This window comes from Sarcophilus harrisii, chromosome 4, assembly GCF_902635505.1.
Source record: "Sarcophilus harrisii chromosome 4, mSarHar1.11, whole genome shotgun sequence".
Taxonomy (NCBI): domain Eukaryota; kingdom Metazoa; phylum Chordata; class Mammalia; order Dasyuromorphia; family Dasyuridae; genus Sarcophilus; species Sarcophilus harrisii.
In genome coordinates, this window is record NC_045429.1 from 68,470,522 (window position 1) to 68,493,479 (window position 22,958).

At 33.5% G+C, this 22,958-nt stretch overlaps 1 protein-coding gene across 3 annotated transcripts in view; it reads left to right on the top strand.

Moving 5' to 3' along the window:
- Positions 1 to 22,958, top strand: part of CEP350 (centrosomal protein 350) — a 166,676-nt gene that overhangs the window by 47,762 nt on the left and 95,956 nt on the right. For all 3 annotated transcript variants that reach the window (XM_031936976.1, XM_031936978.1, XM_031936977.1), the window contains exons 9-14: positions 2,949 to 3,095; positions 4,869 to 5,530; positions 6,076 to 6,197; positions 10,991 to 12,048; positions 16,903 to 17,053; positions 18,147 to 18,286. In XM_031936976.1, coding sequence (XP_031792836.1) covers positions 2,949 to 3,095; positions 4,869 to 5,530; positions 6,076 to 6,197; positions 10,991 to 12,048; positions 16,903 to 17,053; positions 18,147 to 18,286 — 2,280 coding nt within the window. The remainder of the gene's footprint in view (positions 1 to 2,948; positions 3,096 to 4,868; positions 5,531 to 6,075; positions 6,198 to 10,990; positions 12,049 to 16,902; positions 17,054 to 18,146; positions 18,287 to 22,958) is intronic.

Consider the following 22,958-nt stretch of genomic DNA (forward strand, 5'->3'; position numbering starts at 1 on the left):
ATTATGGTCAACCATGATTGGAAAGCAAAACAACAAATGCTTCTATCCTTGCTGTTGCATAGGAATCTAATATTGCTGCTAGCAGCTCTTTGGATTCCATAGAACACACCAGCTATTAGCATTATTTTGATAGTTTCGGTGGGTTTTCTGACAAAACTTAACAGTTTGAACATCCTAGAAGTTCTGGAGAGGTCAGCAGCACCATGAGCATGTGAAAGTGATCCATATTTAAAGGATGTCACATTTAATCTCTTGTGGCTGTCTACAATCTAATAATTTATTGAGTGTGATGGGAACTGTTATCTTTTCACTTTTTAAGATCAGTCTCAGCTAAGAGAATATTTCTAAGCTTATTTTTAAAGAAATGTCCATATAATAAATGACGAAAGATACTTGCCAAGTTCTACAAAAACATGAAGAAATGCTAACTATAAACCTGTAAAGAAACATATTGCTTTGAGTCCCCAAATTTGGAGGATTCTTCAAGATAAAGATAGCAAATCTACATCAAAATGTTTCTGGAATAAATCTCATTAACAAGAATATTTCTTACTTGTTTTTATAGTAGATGCTACTCAAAATTTTTTTAAGAGGTAAGAATCACATTGCTGAAAGAGAATGAAAAGTTTAACAGTTCTAAATGACTTTAATCTTAATAATCCAAGGTACCAATTCAAATCAAGCTTTTTGAATCCTCAGTTTCCTGACACAGTGCTTTGTTTGTATACAGTTTATTTTTTGAAGAAGACTCTTTCCAGTGGAAATGTGCAGCAATTCCAAGGAAAGAAACCTACTACCTGGAATCTAAAAATAAAATTTTAAAATATTGCTATTTCCTAAAGAAAAATACTTTTTATCTTTGAAGAAAATTTCACATTTTGCTTCAAATTTATTACCAGAACCTGGAAATCATAAGCATCTTTGAAGTGATAAACCAGAAAATTCTTAGCTATCAGTTAAGAGTACCAGTTTGACGACCAGTTTGTGTTAGAATTAGTCATGAGCGGGGGGGGGGGGGGGGGGCAACTAGATGGTGCAGTGAATAGAACACTGGTTCTAGAGTCAAGAATATTTGAGTTCAGATTCAGCCTCAGATGCTAGCTGTGTGATTCTTGGAAGTCGGTTAATCCCAGTTGCCTCTTAAAACACAACAACAACAACGGCAACAACAAAGCCTAGTATTAAAAAAATAGAGACTTTACTTTGAAGAACTAGCTTTCTCTTTTTAAATGTATCATTTTCTGCTCTCTTCCACCACCCCATATTTGTCATTACAAATGAAGCCTTCTCTCACAAACCTTTTCTGTTTTTATTCAATAAATACACAGGTTAAAACTTTGAAAAGGAATGGAGTGTCAGTTTAAAGCTTGGGGATACCATACGTTTAACAAATTTGATGGGTCCCTGTTATCTCAAGTAGCTGTTTGAAACTAAGTCTTCTGGGGCCTGCCTGGGAGTCTTATTCTATGGCAGTAACACAAATTTACCAATCTCAAATATTGGGGGGGGGGGGGGGGGGGGGGGGGGGGGGGGGGGGGGGGGGGGGGGGGGGGGAGGCAGAGAATGGTTGGGGGAGAAGAGTTTTTCTTCAGATATTCTTCATTGTTATGACTCATTGACTTTTTGTTGAAAACAAATAAAATTAGAAATCCTTAGGAAAGATTCCAAAATGATGTCCCAAAATATGAATATTTTCAGTGTCACCCTATTCTGCATAATAATTTGTTTTATTTCAGGTGACATAACCATGACTAAGACAGGATAATTCCCCCTTGGAAATATCTGCTTAAATGCTGTGATGCTTGCATTATATTACATGTAATATTTTAAAAACATGTTCTAACTAAAATATGAGGAAAAACCTAAAGATTTTTCAATCTTCAAATATCTTAATCATAACTTAAGTTGCTTTTCCCAAGAATATTTCACTTTTAAAAATCTTTCTGGAGATACTTCAGTCTTCTGTGTGGGCATAAAATTCAGTGTTGTGTTTTGTGCATCAAACCTACAATAACATGATATTTTCTATGTAACTATTGACTTTGACAAAGCTGCTTTGATGGGCAATAGTTTTATTTTAAACTTTGTTTCATAGAATCCAGATAAAAATTTTTTCCATGTTTCTACTGAAGTATTAGTCCTTTTAGAAATGTCAGGGAAGCAATAAATCCACACAGACTTTTGTAATATTTTATCAAATTAAGTTATCTGAATACAAAAACAAAACAGAAAACCTCAGGTTGTAAGTGACTATCTTTTCCCCCAACTTGTAACAATTGTTTCCCAAAATAGTTACCAATAATTGTATGTCTTTGAAGATGTGTCCCTTCCCACATTCTTTGTGTAGGAACATAAAAGCAAGAGTCTTTGGAGATGGTATGTCTCTTTAAAGTTCCTGATAGGCTGTTTCAAATTGGGGACAGTGTCTCAAAATATTATTCACTCTCTTGTTCTTATATATGAAGGCAATGAATGTTTAATTGGATCATATTCTGAAGTAAGCACAAGTTGTTGTAACTTTTGGAATATATTTTGATTTTTATTCAGGCTTTATTTCCCTAAAAATCTTCTTACTGAAATTTATCTGTTAGAAATTTCTTAATGAATGCGAGTAATGTTTATAAGTTATGAAAGCATTTTTAAAAATCTGACACAGTACTTGAGAAAGCAAGAAAAACAAATTCATTACAAATATGTATACTCATGTAAAAAAAAAAATCTTGGACTATCTGTGACATATTGTTTTCAAAGTACTTGATTTCATTGATGGTGAAACAATATTTAAGCATATATCCTTAAACCATTTGAATGTTTGACATACAGATGGAAATCATAAAATATAAGCTTCTTCTTGACAGTGGATAAAGATAAGACAAATTGCTTACCATTTAATAGATGCATGTCTCCAGAGCTAACTACTTGAAATTTTGTGTAATTTTATATTGTAGGCGGTGGCCGTATAATAAGTACATCCTCTTGGAGAGATGGACAAAAGTTAGTAAAGAAGATTTTGGGTCCAGCACCCAGAATAGAGCAAAGAGAGCGAAGGATGGAGTCAGGTGATAGAAATGGAAAAGAGAAGAATACTAAGTCTGGTAAGGGGTTAAAATTATTATAATGAAAAAAATTTGCTTCCATTGGTATGTAACTGTGTAATAATGGTGGTTATGTGGTTATCTGTTTTAAATACTTCTTGAAATTGTAGCCATTCTTATTTTGTCCTAAGTAGTTTGAAAATTATGCTTAGTCAGAAATTATTCAGTTCAATTAAGCATTTATTAAGTGCCTCCTATATAGAAAGCACTGTGCTAAATATGAATTGAATATGGGACATTGTCTTGCCTCATGAAAATTGGTCTAGGAGAAAGATATAACATACAAAATACTATGTGTTGAGAACTCAAGCAGAGTGCTATGTGAGGTCCTCCCTTCACAGGATATTATTTAAAATTATAATTAAAAGCTATTCCTGAAAATGGAAATATTTGTTTTCTTCAGGTATTATTAAATCATAAACATGATTGTGTGTTGGTAGCTTGAGGTTCATTTTAATTTTTTATGCCAGACAACAAATTTTATTTATTTATTTTTTTTAATTTAATAGCCTTTTATTTACAGGTTATATGTATGGGTAACTTTACAGCATTAACAATTGCCAAACCTCTTGTTCCAATTTTTCACCTCTTACCCCCCACTCCCTCACCCAGATGGCAGGATGACCAGTAGCTGTTAAATATATTAAAATATTAATTAGATACACAATAAGTATACATGACCAAACCGTTATTTTGCTGTACAAAAAGAATCAGACTCTGACATATTGTACAATTAGCTCGTGAAGGAAATCAAAAATGCAGGTGGGCATAAATATAGGGATTGGGAATTCAATGTAATGGTTTTTAGTCATCTCCCAGAGTTCTTTCTCTGGGTGTAGCTGGTTCAGTTCATTACTGCTCCATTGGAAATGATTTGGTTGATCTCCTTGCTGAGGATGGCCAGGTCCATCAGAACTGGTCATCATATAGTATTGTTATTGAAGTATATAATGATCTCCTGGTCCTGCTCATTTCACTCAGCATCAGTTCGTGTAAGTCTCTCCAGGCCTTTCTAAAACCATCCTGTTGGTCATTTCTTACAGAACAATAATATTCCATAATATTCATATAACACAATTTATTCAGCCATTCTCCAAGTGATGGGCATCCACTCAGTTTCCAGTTTCTAGCCACTACAAAGAGGGTTGCCACAAACATTCTTGCACATACAGGTCCCTTTCCCTTCTTTATTATCTCTTTGGGATATAAGCCCAGTAGTAACACTGCTGGATCAAAGGGTATGCACAGTTTGATAACTTTTTGAGCATAGTTCCAAACTACTCTCCAGAATGGTTGGATTCGTTCACAACTTCACCAACAATGCATCGATCAGACAACAAATTTTAACAAATTTTTTAAAAAATATGACTTTTGGAAATTCTGTGGTATAGTCATACACATTTCATTTGAGAGAAAATCTCTAAATTTAGTGTTATTTTATTTGGCTTTAAAAGTATATTAGACTTTTACATCAGTGGGTTTCATTTGCTTTTTTATGGTTTAGCTTTGGCATGTTTTTGCATGTTGCTCTTCGCAAGACTTGGATGTTTTTAATGCAGATTTTCTAAATTTAATTTTTAAAAAGTTCTATTTTGCAAAGAAGCTAGCATTTCTCTTTTCATTAAGACTTATTATAAATGAGTTTTCATTAGGTTACTTGACTTTGTGTCTGTGAAGATGAAAAGAAGTTGTTCATTTTTATTTTCTAGTGCAATAAATGACTGGGAATACATTTTATAATATACTGCTGTATTAATAATTTTTATTTTGCAGTTGGCCAAATTGGAAGAGCAGAATCTGATCCTAGATTGGAAATTTCACATAAACGTCGTCATCCACGAAGCATAGAACGTTCACGAAGTAGGGTTCGGCTTGAGAATAACTTCAAGAAATTGCCTGATTCTCTTCCAGATAGTAAACCAGAGGAAGATACTGTAAATAAAGACTTTTTGCCAGTTGAAATTCGCGGGATTCTCGATGATCTTCAGCTAGATTCTGCACCACAGTCTACAAAGCAAGAAACTGGGGATCGGCAGAATCAAAAGCTTGTGGTACCAGCCCAAAATTCTAGAAGTCATAGCCCTGTTAAAAGAAAACCAGAGAAGTTAACAGCTAATGAAGATCCTCCTGTGATTTCTAAAAAAAGGCACTATGATACTGATGAAGTTCGCCAGTACATTGTTAGACAACAAGAGGAAAGAAAGAGGAGGCAAAATGAAGAGAAGAAGGCTCAAAAAGAGGCAACTGAACAAAAGAACAAACGACTGCAGGAGCTTTATCGGAAACAGAAGGAAGCATTTAGTAAAGTGAAAAATGTACCTTCTTCTGAACCTTCAGCAGCCAGGAGGATACAGGAAACTTACTCTAAATTGCTGCTGGGACAAGCCTTATTAGAAGAGCCATCTCATCAACTCCATGTTACACAAGATACACAGGTAATTTTATACTTCTAAAGAAAAAAAATATAGTGAGGAAGGAAATCATGTTTCAGAAAATTTTGGTATTTTGCTGCTTAATGTAAGATGACCTATACCTCCAAATTTTCCAAGGATAGTTAGGGAATAAAGGTAATGAAAAATAAAAACTAAAATTGAATTTTCTTAGGATAGATATTAATCTTTGTATTTATTATCAAGGCAATTAAGTGCATCCTGATCTAGGTTTGTTTTGAAGGAGAAATTAATGAATACAATTTTGTGGTTTATAACACTATTAGCTAGGAGATGGCTTATAGAAATATGAACGCTTCATTTTGATTCTTGTAATGTTTAATTTCACAGCACTTGAATAAGAGCAATATGCTTGTTAATTGATTCTATTTTTATTTAAACCTTCACTTGAAGGAAAGCTAAATATAATTAATTGGTTTCACGTTTAAATAAATATACACATGAACTAAAGCTAAAGTGGCACCAGTTTTTTTTTTTTCTCCCAAGAATTTCCTGTTTTGATAAGGCTAACATAATTTGATTTCTTGCAGGTAAAACCAGGGTACCAACCATCTGGAGAATCTGACAAAGAAAACAAAGCACAAGAACGCCCCCCTAGTGCATCTTCCAGTAGTGATATGTCTCTCTCGGAACCTCTGCAACCCCTTGTAAGGTAAGATATGGAGAGAAATTTAGTCCATTCAGAATAAAATATGAAATTTCAAAAAGGTTTACTATGTTTTTTTTTTTTACATAATATTAGTCACCCTGTATTTCTCACTTATTAATTATTAATGATTTCTTGTAACACAGAAAAACAGATAAGTGAAACTTAACTGACAAAGTCACTATGTCTAAAAAGATATATACCATTTCATATCCATACCTGCCCCTTTCCTTCCATGCCCCATACCAATTCCCTTGTCTTCTAAGAGGAGAGAATTGTTGTTCTGGAACAATTTGGTTATTGCCCTTTTAATATCTTCATTATATTATTTTCTTGGTTCCTTCTTTGCGTCAGTTCATACAAATTTCTTCATGTTTCTCTGAATTCTTCCTTTCTCTCATTTCTTGTTATGCAATAACATTATACTTTTATAATAATATGTGTGGTGTTTGGTTCTTTAATCATGCCCAGTTTGGCAAAGATACTAGTTGTAGTTTGCCATTTTCTTTTCTAGCTCATTTTGCAGATGAGGAAACTGAGGCAAACGGGGTTAAATGACTTGCCCAGAATCACAGAGCTTAAATGTGTCTGAGGTCAGATTTGAACTCAGATCTTCTAGGTTTGGCATTCTATGTACTACACCACTTAGCTGTCTGATTTAATGGATACTATAATTTATTAATCTCTTCCCGGTCAGTGGGAAACCTTCTCTCCCCCCCCCCCCCCAGATGTTTTACTATAATATATACTCATATACTGTGCTGATATGAATATTTTGTTATGCATGAAACCTTGCTTTTTATTATTGCCTTCCTAGGGGTTTATGCTTTGTAGTAGGATGCCCAGGTCAAAGAGTAAGAACATTTTAATACCTTCTTGGTGCTCTGATACCAGATTGTTTTCCCGAGGGATTGAATCTTTCATAATTCTACCATCGATTAAGATATCTGTCTTACTATAGGCCCTTCTAATATTGACTCTTTTAATTCTTTATCACCTTTAGAATTTGGTGAATATGAAATATAACCCTTCTAATATTGACTCTTTTAATCCTTTATCACCTTTAGAATTTGGTGAATATGAAATATAACCTTAGCATTTTAATTTGTACTTCTTTTTTTTATTAATGATTTTGGAACATGTAATATAATTGTTTAATATAAATAGCATTTTATTCTTTCAGTTGAGGTTAACTGTAGTTCATACAAACTTTATAACCTTCCTTAGAATTATAATACCCTGTTATACCTTTCACATCTAAATAGAACCTAAAACTTAATTTAGTAAAAACTGAAAGTACCTGTAAAAGAACAGGTATCTTCTCTCAAGTTTCTCATTACTATCAATTGCACATTCTTGTGACTTCTAGTTTTGTACACTTAAAGATCCCTTCCTGTTCTAAATTGAAGATTCTGTCATTCTGGAGATGAGAGTCCAAAAACGTGAGTTGAACTCTATCTTAGCAACATGAACATAGGCAGGTCATCTAATTTCTGCGATCTTCTTTCCTTGTCTTTAAAATAGGAATAAAGATAATAGGTACCTGATAAGTTATATTAAATGTTATAGGTCTCTCCATTAGAACAGGGATTTCCATTAGTTGCAGTATAACTGCAACTATACTTTCTTTGTCTGTATTCTGTTACAAGCCTATGATATTTAAGTGGAAGTTCTTAGGTGCTCTTGGAGCTAATTCTTTAGATTTGGAAGATTCAGAGATCAAAAGGTCTCAAGTTAAAGGTATTTTCAGAAATTCTTAAGACAGAAAGAAAAATCTTTTCTTTGATCAGCTATAATAATGATATGCGGCCTATTTAAAATGTCTTGACAACTTCATTTGTATATTTTGCATCTCTCTGTATAGTGCTATTATACAGTATTGTACAGTGCTTGAGAGTTAGACTTGGAAGTCCGGGGTTCTGCTTCTCATTGACTGTGTAACCCTGGGGTAGGCACTTAACCTCTCAGTGCTCTGGGCAGCTTTTTTAAGAGTTCAAGTTTCATAGAAGGCACAAACTGCTTTGGTGAAGGTTCCCCACCCCACCCCCACATCAGTATTCTCCATGCCAATGAAATTGCAAGTTCAGTCCCCATTTCTGCATACTGACTTACTTAGTATGTTGTTCGAAAATATTTTTTATGTTTAGTTGAAATCTCTCTCCATTTGATCCTAGGTTTTTTTTTTTTTTTTTTTTTGTTTTGTTTTGTTTTGTTTTGTTTTGTTTTGTTTTGTTTTGTTTTTGCCGGGGGCAACACAATGATTCTACTCATGTCTTTTTGGTAGTCCTTCACATGTTTGATCCATGTGCACTATGTTTTCCCATTCTTTTTCAAAGACTGACTTTCTCATTTCTTGAGTCATTGATCATGTATTATAGTTTTCAGACTCTATGGGCATCCTTATACATTAAAAAGTAAAAATAAGACAGCACTGAATTTTAGAACATCATAATTATCTGTTGAATTTTATTCTGTTGTTTTTGACCCAGAGTTCATTTGTCTACATAGTTTTGAATCTTAATTCTCTCTCTGTTCCTTCTAGCTTGACAAATATTTTTTTCTATGTTTTATCAAAGTTATTGGTAAAAAATTTTGAAGTGGATAGAACCAATAACAACAATAATAACTTCTCTTGTATGTTTAAGGTATGCGAAGTGCCTTCCAACAACCTCCTAAGGGGGATTATAAATATTATCTTTATATGAGAGGTGAGGACAACTAAAAGAGGCTGACTGATGTGTCTTGGTTTATACAGAAAGTGTCAAATCCAGGAACTGAACCTGCCTTTTCTGACCAGAGGCCTAGTGCTCTTTTATTTGAGCTGTTGTGGCTTTTCTGTTTCTGCTCTTTATCTACATCCTGTAGTGGACTACAGCAACATGAACACATCAAACATACTTAATCCAAGTTAGCATCCAAAGGTATAAAATTATATATTAGGCATATTAAGATATCTTCTTTCTTGCTATATGCTGGAATTTTTTTTTTCTATTACCTCCTCATCTTCCTCCACCCACACTTACCTATGCCATTCTGTCATCAGTGAGAAAAAAGATTTGGAGTTAAGATATAAGTTAACATAGTACCTCTGGCATTAACTGTATGATTCTGGACATCTCACTTTATTCTGAGCCTCAGTTTCCTCACCCATAAGAGGAGGGAAATAATATCTGTATTGAAATATGGTTATAAGAACCAAGTGGCATAATATATGTAAAGGACTTTAATTTTTGGGATTTTTGAGAATGGGTCTAATTCAATTTTCTGTGGTCATGTATATATCTAATCCCACTGCTGATAAGCAGGGAGAATTCTACCCACTCTTATTTCCAACCTGGACAAATTTGCCTTAGGCAGCTTGATATCTATTCTTCTTTCCCTCTTCTCCTTACTGCTGTTCAAATTTCCCCAAATTGCTGCTAGCCTTAGTATGCACAACTGATTGTCTTTGGCTCTATCAAGTATGTAAAGCACTTTGTAAACCATAAAGTGCTAGAGATATGTCAGCTCTTATCATTACCTTGAGACCTTCTGCCCTTTTGTTTTTAAGTTGGGATTTTTGAACTTGTCTTTTTAAACAAAATTTTTTTATTAACTTTATTTCAATGTAATTCATTTCCTTTGTAATCCTATATATTATGAATTTGAAACCATTATTCTGAGAGAATGGATCTGACTTCACCAGATTGCCAAAGAGATCCATGACACAAAAAACGTTAAGAGCCCCTAAACTATATAATCATTAATACAGCACTGGGTAGAAATTGGCTTCTCACAAATATTGTTCTTCCTTGGATTTACTACTAAGTCTTGCTACCCTTTATCTCTTAGCAATAGTTATAATTATTTATAAATACTTTTTCCCCTCCTTCCTTCTTTAATCCTGTTCCCAGATAACTCATCATCAATTCTTAGAATATAGTCATATCTCTTACAATACAAGGTTTAGAATAAAATGAAGCATTGTCTCCATAGTGCCTCTTAAGCCTATAGGGTAAGGACCTCTTTCCCTTATCTAATTTTGCATGATTTTCCATTATTCCATCCTAATCATTTGTAATCTCTGGGCCACAATATCATTTCTTAAGAATTTGCATTGGCACTGAACATTTTGAAAATCATTTAATATCACTTTGTTTTTATATTCAGAATTACATAAACATTTGTTTATTATTTGGTTGGGGTTTGGTCAACAAGTTGTGTCCAACTCTTTGTGATCCTCTTTATAATTTTCTTGGGAAAGATAATGGAGTGGTTTGCCATTTCCTTTTCCAATTCATTTTACATTTGAGGAAACTGAGGCAAATAGGGTCACAAGTATTTAAGGCTGGATGAACTCCAGTCCTGATTCAGGGCTACCATTCCAACTATTGGGTCACCAAGATGTTTTCTTAGTACATGAAAGTATTTTTCCTTACCTTGATTTCAACCTCCTTATAGGTAGGAATCATGTTTTAAAACTTCTTTTAATCCTATTAGTTACTCAGTAAGTATTTACTGTGTGATAAGCATCAAGGATACAAATAAAGAGCAGAAATTATTCTTGCCATTGGGAACTTACATTCTATTCTCAGCACTTAATATCTATATTTACTGATTTTAATTTGCATCAGAGTACTGTATTCGTATTTAATATATAGTTTTTCCTTCATGATATTTCTGAATCTCAGGTAAAAATTAATTTATCTATATTTTGTGATTTTTAATATTCTGTAATTTTTAGCTTTTTAACTTGTTTTCTTAATTATAAAGATAGATGTTGGTTAACTTAATTGGTACCACTTTTTTTTTTTTTCCAGAAGTGATTTGGTAGAACCAGCGTGGATGCAGCCAGACAGGTTAAGCCCAAGAAATTATCCTCCCCAACAACCACTTATTGAAGCAACTGGATGTTTACTCTCCCAGCTTTTGGATCTAGAGCATGTAGGGACTTTGCAGAAGGACTTTGAATCTATATTGTCAACCAGGAGAAACCAAGGTGTAAGCACAGGGACTTGGAATTTGACACCACAACTGTATATGACCTCAGCAACTACACAGCAAGATGCTTTGATAAAACCTAGTTCAAACCAGTATAGAAGTAAGTTAGACCGAATTGAAGCCCTAAAAGCAACAGCAGCTTCCTTGTCCAGCAGAATTGAAAATGAAGCCAAGAAATTAGCTGGCGCTAACATTAACTATGGAACAACGTGGAATACTGACTATGATACGCTGCAAGGTACCCAGGAGGATGGACATTGGGCTAAACCTGTGAGTCCACCTGTGAAAGAAGATAATGAAGATATTTTTTCTGCCAGAATTCAAAAGATGCTTGGGACCTGCATATCTCACACAGACTTTGAGGATAATCTTCCTGGAGTAGGAAACCTTAGTGAGTTTAAAAAACTTCCTGAGATGATTAGACCTCATAGTTCTGTATCAAACTTTGGATTACGATCACCTCATAAACCAGAAGGACCATTAGCATTGTTAAATAAAAGACAGGCTGATTCTCCTGCCTCTGATACTCAAGTTTGTGGTCAAGACAAAGTGAAAATATCTCATGATTCAAGCACAGATTCAGTTAGTGAAGGGCCTCTTCTTAGTGAGGGGAGCCTTTCTGAAGAAGAGGAAGGCAAGGGTGGGCATTCCCCTTTGAAAATAGCGACAGAAATCTTCAAGGAAAAGGAATTCTGTGCTGGGGAAAGAAACACCTATGAACCTATCAAAGAGTTTCAAAAAGATGCTGAGAAATTTGCACCACTTTTTGGACAAACAAGTGGCATACAAAGCAAAGGATCATGGGAGGAATTGGCAAAAGGAAGTCCACATAGTGTCATTAACATTTTTGCAAAGTCTTATCAACTCTATGGAAAAGGTGAGAAAAATTGATAGATCATTTTAAATTTGGACATTACCTTAAGATTTGTTATTTTATTTCCATACCGCATATATGTGTTTCACTTATAGCACGTGGGCGAACTGGGGCAGTGAACCTAGGATTCCATTGCTATAAGGAAGATTGATAAGAAAACTCCTTTTGTTAATGGAAGTCAACACCAGCTTTGGAATTTAAGGACTTTGAGTTGCTTAGAGCGCTTGAGGGATGGTGACTTTTAAAAATAGCAGTTTTATTATCATCTCACAATTTTCTCCCTCATGCCTCCTCTTTATACCTTCTGCTCCCTTGAGAGAGCATGAAAAGTAAAATCCATTATTAACATTTATAGTCAAGCAAAATAAATCATCCATAATATTATCTTCTCTTTATCCTACCCTGGGCAAAATGTAATCCAAATTGCAACGTTGAGTCCATCACTTCTTTCACTGGAGGTGAAAAGTATGTTTCATCATGAACACTCTGGAAATTATGGTTGGTCTTTATGTTGAACAAATATCCTAAGTCTTTTAAAGATTTATCCCTATAATATTGTACTTACTTTAAAAAAAAATTGTTCTGTTAGTTCCGTTTCCTTCACTTTGCATCAATTCATACAAGCCTTCCCAGGTTTTTCTAAAAACCATCCCTTTCATCGTTTCTTTCAGCATAATAATATCCACATTCATATATCATAACTTATTCACTCCCCAGTTGATAAGTACTCCCTCAGTTTTCAGTTCTTTATTACCACACACACACACAAAAGCTTGACTATAATATTCCTTTTCCTTTCTTTAATCTTTTTGATGTGTCGACCTAAAAGTGTATTAATTGCTTTTTAGAATGACTATACCAATTCAAAGCTTTACTAGCAGTTCTTTAATGTATCTGATTTTCCACATTCCCTTTAGCATTTGTCATATATATATATATATATATATATATATATATATATATATATATATATATATATATATATATATTTTTTTTTTTTATTTTTTTTTTTTTTTTTTTGGTCAATTTTGCCAATCTGAGGGGTGTTGGCTGGTATCTTAGAGTAGTTTTAATTTGCAATTACCTAATTATTAGTGATTTAAAACATTTTTATATACTGCTTTGCATATCTTCGATTTCTCTCTGAAACTTACCCATTCATATTTTTCCCCCAATTATATGTAAAAAAAAATTTTAACATTTTTTTCAAATTTTGAGTTCCAAATTTTTTCTTTTTCTCATTCCTCCTCCCTCCCTGAGAGATGAAGCAATTTGATATAGGTTTTACATGTATAGTTATGTAAAACATATTTCCAAGTTAGTCATTATATGGGAGAAAAATTAAAAAAAAAAAAAAAAGAAAGACGAAACGAAATAATACTTTTCAGATTCCATTAATTCTATCTCTGGGTGTGGATAAGCATATTTCATCATGAGTCCTTTGGGATTATATTGAATCATTTTATTGCTGAGAATAACTAAGTGATTCACAGTTCATCATGCAGTATTGGCTGTTCTGTACAATATTCTCCTGGTTCTGCTCACTTCACTCTGCATCAATTTATGTAATCTTTCTAAGTTTTTCTGAAATCATTCTGCTCATCATTTCTTATTGCATAGTATTCCATTATCATTTACCACAATTTGTTCAGTCACTCTCCAATTGATGGGTATCTGTGCATATATTTTGACCCTTTGTCAATTGAGAAGATTAAAGAAATTTTCTCATGGTCTCATGGATAGTATATTTAAGAGTTAGGACTGAAATTTAGGTTTCTCTAGCTCTGTGAAGCCAATTCTGTCTCTATTTTATCTTTATGCTTCCATATGGCACACTTGCAACAAATATATTTTCAAATAATGATCTCTCATTAATGACCATTATGATCATCATCTGAGGTATTTGCAAACCATCATTAAAATAAGAATAATATGATATTTAACAAATTTGTTTTCTGATTAGTGAAGGTGTAGTCTTTATGTTTTCATTTCTTCTCATAATATGAAAACAGTGGTAGAGCTATACAGGAATTGACTTCTGAAATAGATGGTTTAGTTTAGGTGAAATTTAAAACGACTGAAGGTAGTTAATATAGATTTTTAGATTTTCTATTCAGAGTTATGAATCTAAATAGAATCTGTCATTTGATACATTATATAGATGTTGTTAGGAGTAGGATAGCTTTGGTGGATGTTGTTAGAAGTGGGATAGGTTTGGTGGATTGTGAGAGAAATAAATTTAGAACTTAGTCTGAAAATTTGTCAGATTGGTTTTTATTATTTGAAAATGCAGTAATCAGACTTAATATACCAATTCATATAGTCAGAAATTCTAAGGCTACAAACTAAAATTTTTTACAGTACTTATCCCTGTTGTTTTTTCCTTTGCTCTCATGTGTTAAAGAATGTTAAAGGGTCCTTTGAACTTACCATTTTAAATTGCCATATTGGTCCTGAATGTATCAAGGATGAAGAACTGTATCCCCTCTCCCCTCAACTTCCCCAGCTGACATAATGTGTTATTTGGATCCCAAATTGTGTCCTTAGGAATCAAAACAGGAGCCAGTTAGTCTGCACTAGGCAGAGAAATTGCTTGTATACCATGAACTCTTGTAGATAAGTAGATCATTCTATCTTCATAATCTAGCAGTTTCCCAGGCGAAAGAATATGGTTTTTGCCCTCCCTTTGCTCTTCCCTTTTGGGAGAGCTTTTGTCCTTTTCCCCCTACTTCCCAAGCCTCACTGGCAGAGATTTCTGGCGCTTCTTCCTCCCTTTGTTCTGCTTTTGCAAAGATACAAATTTGTAGTGTTCTTGTTGGTTTTTTGGAGCAGCCTTTGTTTCAATTCAGTAATCACCACAAGAATAGCTGGGTGTTAAAGTCCAAAAGTCTTTATTGTCTCCTTGTCTGGGACTGGGCAGCTCTCTGGAGAGACCTTCAGACCAGCCTTGGTCTCAGTCGGGGAAGTGCAGGAGGCCAGCCACCACGGTGGTGTGAGATGAAGTGAATGAATCTGGTTCTGAGTCTGAAGGCTTGTCCTTCAGCCTCCAGCCACCACAAAAAGTGGACGATGGAATCAATCTGTCTTTACGCCCCTTATGGCTGTTACTCTATTATCATTACGTTACCATAGGTGTGAATCTTATGGAACTATATTAAGTACTAAGTACATGTATTGAGCTAGAGAACTATTAATTACCATGCTAAACTAGATAACTATTGTGTCTCATCAATTCCACTGAGTTAGCACCTTGTAAGAATCCTTATTTCAAATACAGAATTCTGGCCCATAACACAAACTTGTATGGATTGTGAACTCTGGGTTCCATATGCATATTCATTTCTCTTATAACAAGCATAGTTTTTGTGTAAGTTTTGTGAAGTTGTAATTGCTTGTTGATTACAGATCCTTTTAAATGATATACTGCAAGTGCTGTCTTCTCTATCTGGATTTCATCTAACTTTTGCTGACATACCTACAGAATTTCTCATCTCTAGTATCGTGTGTGTGTGTGTGTGTGTGTGTGTGTGTGTGATGTAAAACGACCCCTATCCAAAAATGACTACTCAGAGATCACTCATAGAAAGCAGAATTATTTATTATAGCGTCTCATGAGAGGCAGAGCAGTCCACTGAGTAATAGATTCACAGTAGAGGCCCACTCCCTTGAGAGTGTTCACAGTTTTTATATATTTCAAACAAAGAACCCCCAAAACCCCACTCTCTGTATGTTGTAATTGGCTACATAAGTCTCTATTCCCCTATTTGGTCAGTGAAATGCAGTAGATAAGATGATGCTATAACTTCTTCTGCCACTATACTTTTTTAATCCCTTCTTTGGACAAAGGAATGTAGTCTAGATCTTTATCTAAAATCACATGACTCTGGAGAAGCCAAAACTGAGGCCTTAAGGCTTCAACTAATTTAACAGTCATTGATCAATATGTGCTTGATCTGTTAAGTTCTTCACCTTTTGCATACATGTGCTTTGTGGGAGCTGTGGCTGTATTCTAGGGAGTTTTTGCTGATTGCATTTAATTTAGAATTTAGTAATGAGAATACTGAACTAGGATTCAGAAGATCTCAGTTATCTAGTCATATTTTTACTACTTATACACTTTGTGATCTATGGGCTGCAATTTTCTCAGTGTAAAATAAAAAGAATCGGACTAGATGCTCTCTGAGCTTTTTTCTAGGTCTAACATTCTTTGAATATATAAAAGCTATTATTTTATATAATTGGGTGAGTTTGTGTCTTCTGTTGCTTTGCTTTGTTAGTCTTTTCCAGGAAGGCAACTGATGTTAACAGTTTAAAGTGGTTCTTTGGTAATGTTTTTTAATTTTCTTAAATTTGAAAATAAAATGATACTTTCTCTGAATACTTTTAATAACAACTATAAAAATAATAAAAATTTAGTTAGTGTTTATATAGTGCCTTTTATATTCTATACACTATGCCAGTTGCCTTATAGATAATATTTTATTTGATCTTCATAACAATCCTGAGAGGTAGATGATGTTATTATCCCCATTTTTGTGGTATTATTATCCTTATTTTACAGTTGAGGAAATTGAGGCAAGCAGTTTAAAACATTTAAGTTTTAACTTACAGCTAGTAAGTGTCTGAACCTGGCTTTGAATTAGTTCTTCCTGACTCCTTTCCTAAAGCTGTAGTTACTCACTCTAGCCTCATGTCCTTAGAGCCCTACCCACCCACCCTGTTCTGTTAAATTGCTATAGATTTATTTTGAAAACTGTCTTTGTTAGTTTAAAAGTTTGAATTCCTTGGAGAGAATTTTTATATTGAGAAATGCCTATGATTCATATTTACCCTATCTTGATTATATCTTTTTGACAGGCTTTGAAGACATGTTGGATAAAGGATCACCGGTGTTGCGCCCTTTGGTTCCCATTACAACTCCTGCAGGCAGTATTTCATATGAAGATGATTTTGTGTCCTCTCCAGCAAATGCAACACTGACAGAAAAAAAAACTGCTTATGAACCTATGTAAGATTATTTTGAGAGTATGAAGTGAAATCTGAAATATAAAAAAGAAAATTATATAATAACAGTGATTTGAGAATTAGTCTGATTTACTTTTCAAAATTATTCACATTAACATGTCTGTAAAGGGTGCCATGAGGAAACTTTATTCATAGAAGGAAAAGTAAAATAGAATTTCTTTGCTGGGTAAATTCACTACTATAATCCCTACTACTTAGTTGATCTCTTGTATTGAGTATTAATTACAATATTGAGAACTACAGTAAACAAAAGGTGACTAAATGTTCTTGGAGTACTCTTATGGTCAGCTTCCCAGAGGATCAAATTGGCTTAATTTTAAAACAGAGCATTGGTGAATTGGTATTGATATTAATAGTTATAAGTATTAGTCTATGAGTGATCATTGCACTTAAAACCCAAGAGAAATAGGAAGACACAGTATCCAAACACAAATAAGTTAGTTGAATTTCTGGTAAATCAGATTCTTGTTTCACTTTCTTTAGATTTGCTACAAAGATTTTCTCCTCGTGAATTTGTCATATAATTTATATGTTGTCCTATTTAGCAGCTGTCTTTTCTATTTGCATGCTTTTATGCAATGTAAAATTAAAGAAATTATTGATCAGAATTCTTAAATAATGATTATTAGGATTATTACAAAGAGAATTGCAAAGAAACCATGTGAAATTGAACTTTTTAATGAGATTTTTTTCTGAAAAGTCTTTATTTTGCATAGCAGTGATATGCTATTGCTTAATAAATATGTGGTTACATGTATTATAAAAAATAGATTCCTTTATCATAGAACTAAAAGAGCTTATTAGTATGGAGAAAAATGCTTTACTCCTACAGTCTAAATTTGATTTCTGTTATGCTTTAATGGCCTAGATAAAGGCCATTATTTAGGAAAAAATGAAGCCAATGATGATAATAAGGTAACCAAAAAAAGAAGTGAAATGCATCTCCTTGATTTTAGTCCTTTCTGTAGGCTAAATGGAATGTGTGTATATATATGTATTTAGTTTGATAATGTGTGAATGTTTCATGGAATTATTTTCTTATTTTTAAAAATAATGTCACCTCTTTTATTATATAGTCTCAGTAGTAGCAGTTCAAGCATTCAGGAAGAACCTTCTAGCAAGAAATCCCAACATTCAGCAGGGACTCAATCTGTCACATCATCTCGTTCATCCACTTCTTCCAAAGGAAAGAAAGGAAGAAAGGAAAAGAAAGAATGTAAGTGATTTATGTTTGTAGAGAAGAGTTTGTGCTTTTTAATGTATTTAGCCATCCTTTTATTTCTTTATAAGGAAATGAAGAAAAGTCAGAAATGTAAAAGTCTAAAAAAAAAAGATAGAATTCTTAGTGCTATTTCCTGTTATTTAAAAAAATGCATTTTGAAATATTTAATCACTTTTAAAATATGTAGTAATTTTAAAAAAAATAAGTCATTGGTATAATTATCCCAATAGCAAACCAGTTTTTAAAAAAAAATCCTTTGTTACAACTGAAACTTTAGGAAATGTCTCTTAAAATACTAATACAATAACTAATGCTTTATTTATGATTCACCTTGAGAAATGGATATCATATACTTACAATAATAACAAAATTTACTTAGTGTTTTAATGCTTATAAAATAATAATAGCAGACATTTCTACAACACCTTAAGGATTACAAAGTGCTTTGCATGTATTATCTTGTTTGTGACAACGAAGGTATTCCCTTCGTTGATATGGATTGTAACCAATCCGTGTCTGCCTAGTCTGTGTAACTTTTATTCAGATTTTATTTACATTTATCATAGAAGTTCTACCCATCATTCTAGAAGCCCCCTCCCCTTTTTTTTTTCTTTTTTTTTTTTTTTTTGGTATTCTTTTGACAATACATGTATACAAATAGAGCATTTTATTATATCTTGCTCTTGCCAGTTTTATCACTCTTTCTGGTTATATATTTCTTTTACATCACTTTTAAAGTTTGCAATGTGTTGCAGTTTACTTATGTCCTTACGTTATTTCTATTGCACTTCAAGAGTTCATCAACTTTTTTTCTTGGGAGAACTTTACTATGTTAATTTTAATTTTGATTGATTTGGTCTATTGTAATGTATAAAGATCGTCTTGGTTTTTGGCTACTATTCAGTTTATAATAATCTTCAGCTTAGTATTATCTGTATATTCAATAAAAAATAGTACTTTTTCAAGTGTGTTTTCAATTCACTGACAATGTTGAATAAATAGCACAGGACCAGTAATATCTCCGAAGCATCTAAAAGCTCCATCTGAGTTGACAATGATCCATTGATCATAGTCTTTAGATTGTCATTTAACAATTTCAAATCCACTTAACTGTATTATTTAGCTTGTATCTTTCCATTTTAGCCCCAAAATATATAGAGATTTTTTTAAACTATCTGCCTGAAATCTAGATATACTACTTTTATAACACACTCTTGTTCTATCAGTCTTACAACTCTATCAGAAAAAGGAAAAGAGAATATTCAGGATAATCTGTTTTTGAGGAGTCTATGCACACTTAATCATCATAAAACCCTTTTTCAATAATATGTCAAATAATTTTTCCTGGAATTAATGTTACATTCATTTCAGTTTGTAGAATCAATCTCTTTTTTAAACTTTAGGACAACATATGCCTATTTTCAGGCTTGTGACCCTTTTCCTTGTCTTTTTTTCATAGATCATTGGTTCAACAACAAAATTTGCTAGTTCTTTTAATTTCATAGGATGTGGTTTACTGAATTTGATACTTTGAAGTGATTGATAATATTCTGGTGTCCTTTTTCCATTTTCTTCCTTATTTTGTGTTTCCACATCATACTTCCTATTTTTGTTCTGTCTTTCTTGGGTCTAAGATTATTATCCTTGGAAGAGAAAACAAGAAGACTAAGAGTATAAAATGGGCAAGAGGATGGCACAGTGGCTACCAGGCTTGAAGTTAGGAAGATTTATCTTTCTGAGTTCAAATCTGACCTTAGACCCTTAAGAACCTGTGCAAGTTGCTTAACCATGTTTACCTTAGTCTCCTCTTCTCTAAAATGAACTACAAAACAAAATGGCAAACACTACAGTATCTTTGCCAAGGAAACTCCAAGTGGACTTATGAAGAGTTGGGCACAACTTGAAACAATTGAACAACAAGAAGTCTTGCATTGGACAGTTAGATCCACACACTGTGTATAGAGTGCCGATCCTCGAAGCAGGAAGACTCACATTTCTAGGTTCAAATCTGACCTCAGATACTTATTAGCTGTGGGACCTTGGGCAACATCAGTTTGACTGGACCATACAGCATGTACTTGTATTACCTATCTCTGTTGTTATGAGGAAATAAGCCTTAAAATATTATGTAAATATGAGTTATTAACTAGGGTATCAGCTAGAGGAATTCTAAAGATTTTCTGGCTCTAACATTATTATTCTAAGATATGCTTTTTTAATAAAAGGCATTTATTGATCTCACCAATATAAAGATTAAATGGAATCTTATGAAACTTTTTTTTTAAAGCAGTTAGCAAAAGGAAAGTTACTTAGCCTGTCACATAAAGGATGTTCATCAAAGACAGACACGAAGTATACCAAATTAATTCGGCTTAGGAAACCACCTAAACTTGATTTGCCCAATTGAAACACACTTTCTTATGTTATATATCACATACATTTTTGAGTGATATCACATATCATTCAAAATTTTTGTATAGTTATATATCTATACAAAAATTTTGAGTTCCAAATCTTTAATGAGTTGCATCTCTAATAATGTCTACAACATACTTAGCCTTTACTTTTAGTACTCTTCATGAATTTCAGTTCTTGTTTCATTGGTTTCCATGATCTTTGTAAATGCCTGGTGGAATAATTACCTTTTGCATACAAATATGAAATCCCTTGACTCTTTTTATCATTTTGCTGATTAATACCCTTTAATGCCCCAGCTTTTTTTGCCACCATTTTCTACCCTAGCATCTCCTATACAAGTGATACTGAATAAAGGTAGAAAATATCACATACCTGTTCTGACAGGGATCCACTCCAAATTTATGTGATACAACCTCATCTGAGTCCTCAACTTTTGCTAGGTAATCCTTCTATATCTGCCTTCATCAATTCAATATCCTACTCTCCACAAGGATTTTCCCAATTTTTTTTTATCCTTTCTCAGATCTTCTGTCAGCTATCTTCCTGTCTCCCATTCTTTCCCCTCCCCTCCCATCAAGGTGAGAATCTTACCCCATATTGCCCCAATGTAGTCATTCCTTGTGAGCTGCCTCCTTTCCCTTTTTCTTTATTTCCTTTTGCTTGGGAATCTTTTGCCACTTTGATTCTTAACTCCTTTCTTACATGATAAGATGACTTTGTTCCTTACTGGGGCTAACCTTTCTGTCTACCCGTGCAATCTCATTTCATTCCCATTCCTTTAATAGATTGCCTCTTTTGCTATCTTCATGCTTCTCACTTCTTTTCTTTTCTTTTCTTTTCTTTTTTTTAATGTATTTTATTTTTCCAAATACTCATAGAGTTTCCAACATTGATTTTTGTAAGACATTGTGTTCCACATGTTTCTCCCTCCTTCCCCAAGATAGCTAACAATCTGATAAAAGTTAAACATGTACAATCCTTTTAAACATATTTCCATAGTTGTCTTGTAGTACAAGAAACATCAGACCAAAAGGGGAAAAAATCATAATATAAAGAAAAATTAAATAGCAGCAAAAAAAGGTTCAAACCACATTCAGTCCCCATAGTCCTCTTTCTGCATGCAGATGGCTCTCTCCTTCCCAGGTCTATTGGAATTGTCTTGAATCACCTCATTGTTGAAAAGAGCCAAGTCCCATCACAGGTGATCATCACATAATCTTGTTGTTGAACAATGTTCTTTTGATTCTACTAACTTCACTTAACATTATTTCATGTAAATTACTCTAAGCTTTTCTGAAATCATTCTGTTCATCATTTTTTTTAATAGAACAATAATATTCCATTATATTTATATACCATAACTCATTCAGCCATTCTCCACTTGATGGAGACTGCCAACACCCTGATGTAGGTCCTCCTCATCTTATGCCTAAACTCTTACAATAGTATGTTTGTGTATATGTCTACCCCTTTCTGCTCTATTCTTCATTAATCGTTAAAGTGATTTTCTTATGCTCAGGTCCAATCATTTTACACTCCATACTTTAAACTTCAGCAACTCCAAATTACCAAAGACAAAATCTACTGTTTGGCATTCAAAACCCTTCATAGTTGAGTCGCTTCCAACTTTTCTAGTCTTACATCTTACTCTTTGTTATGTGTGCTCCTCAATCTAGTGATATGGGCCTTGTGTCTTTTCCACAAATAAGGCTTTTCATTTCTTAGCTTTAGACATTTTCTCTGGATATCCCCTATGTGTGCAGTATTCTCCCTTCTAATCGTCACTTCCTTCCTTCCCAGGTTTCCTCAGCCCCAACTAAAATTCCATATTTTATATGAAGCATTTCCTAACTTCTCTCTCTTTTTTTAATTTCATAGCTCCTTATTTTCAAAATACATGCAAAGATAGTTTTCAATATTCACCCTTGCAGAACCTTGTTCCAAAATTTTCTCCCTTCCTTCCCCATTCCCTCCCCTAGACAGCAAATTATCCAATATGTGTTAAAACATATGCAATTCTTTCATATATATATAATTTCCCCACTTATGCTCCACAAGAAAGATTAGACCGAGAAAGAAAAAAAGCAAGCACACAACAACAGAAAAGGTGAAAATACTATGTTGTGATCCACATTCAGTCCTCATTTCTCTGGATGCAGATGGCTCTACCATAAATCTATTGAACGTGGCCTGAATTGCCTCATTGTTGAAAAGATCCACATCCATCAGAGTTGATCATCATGTAATT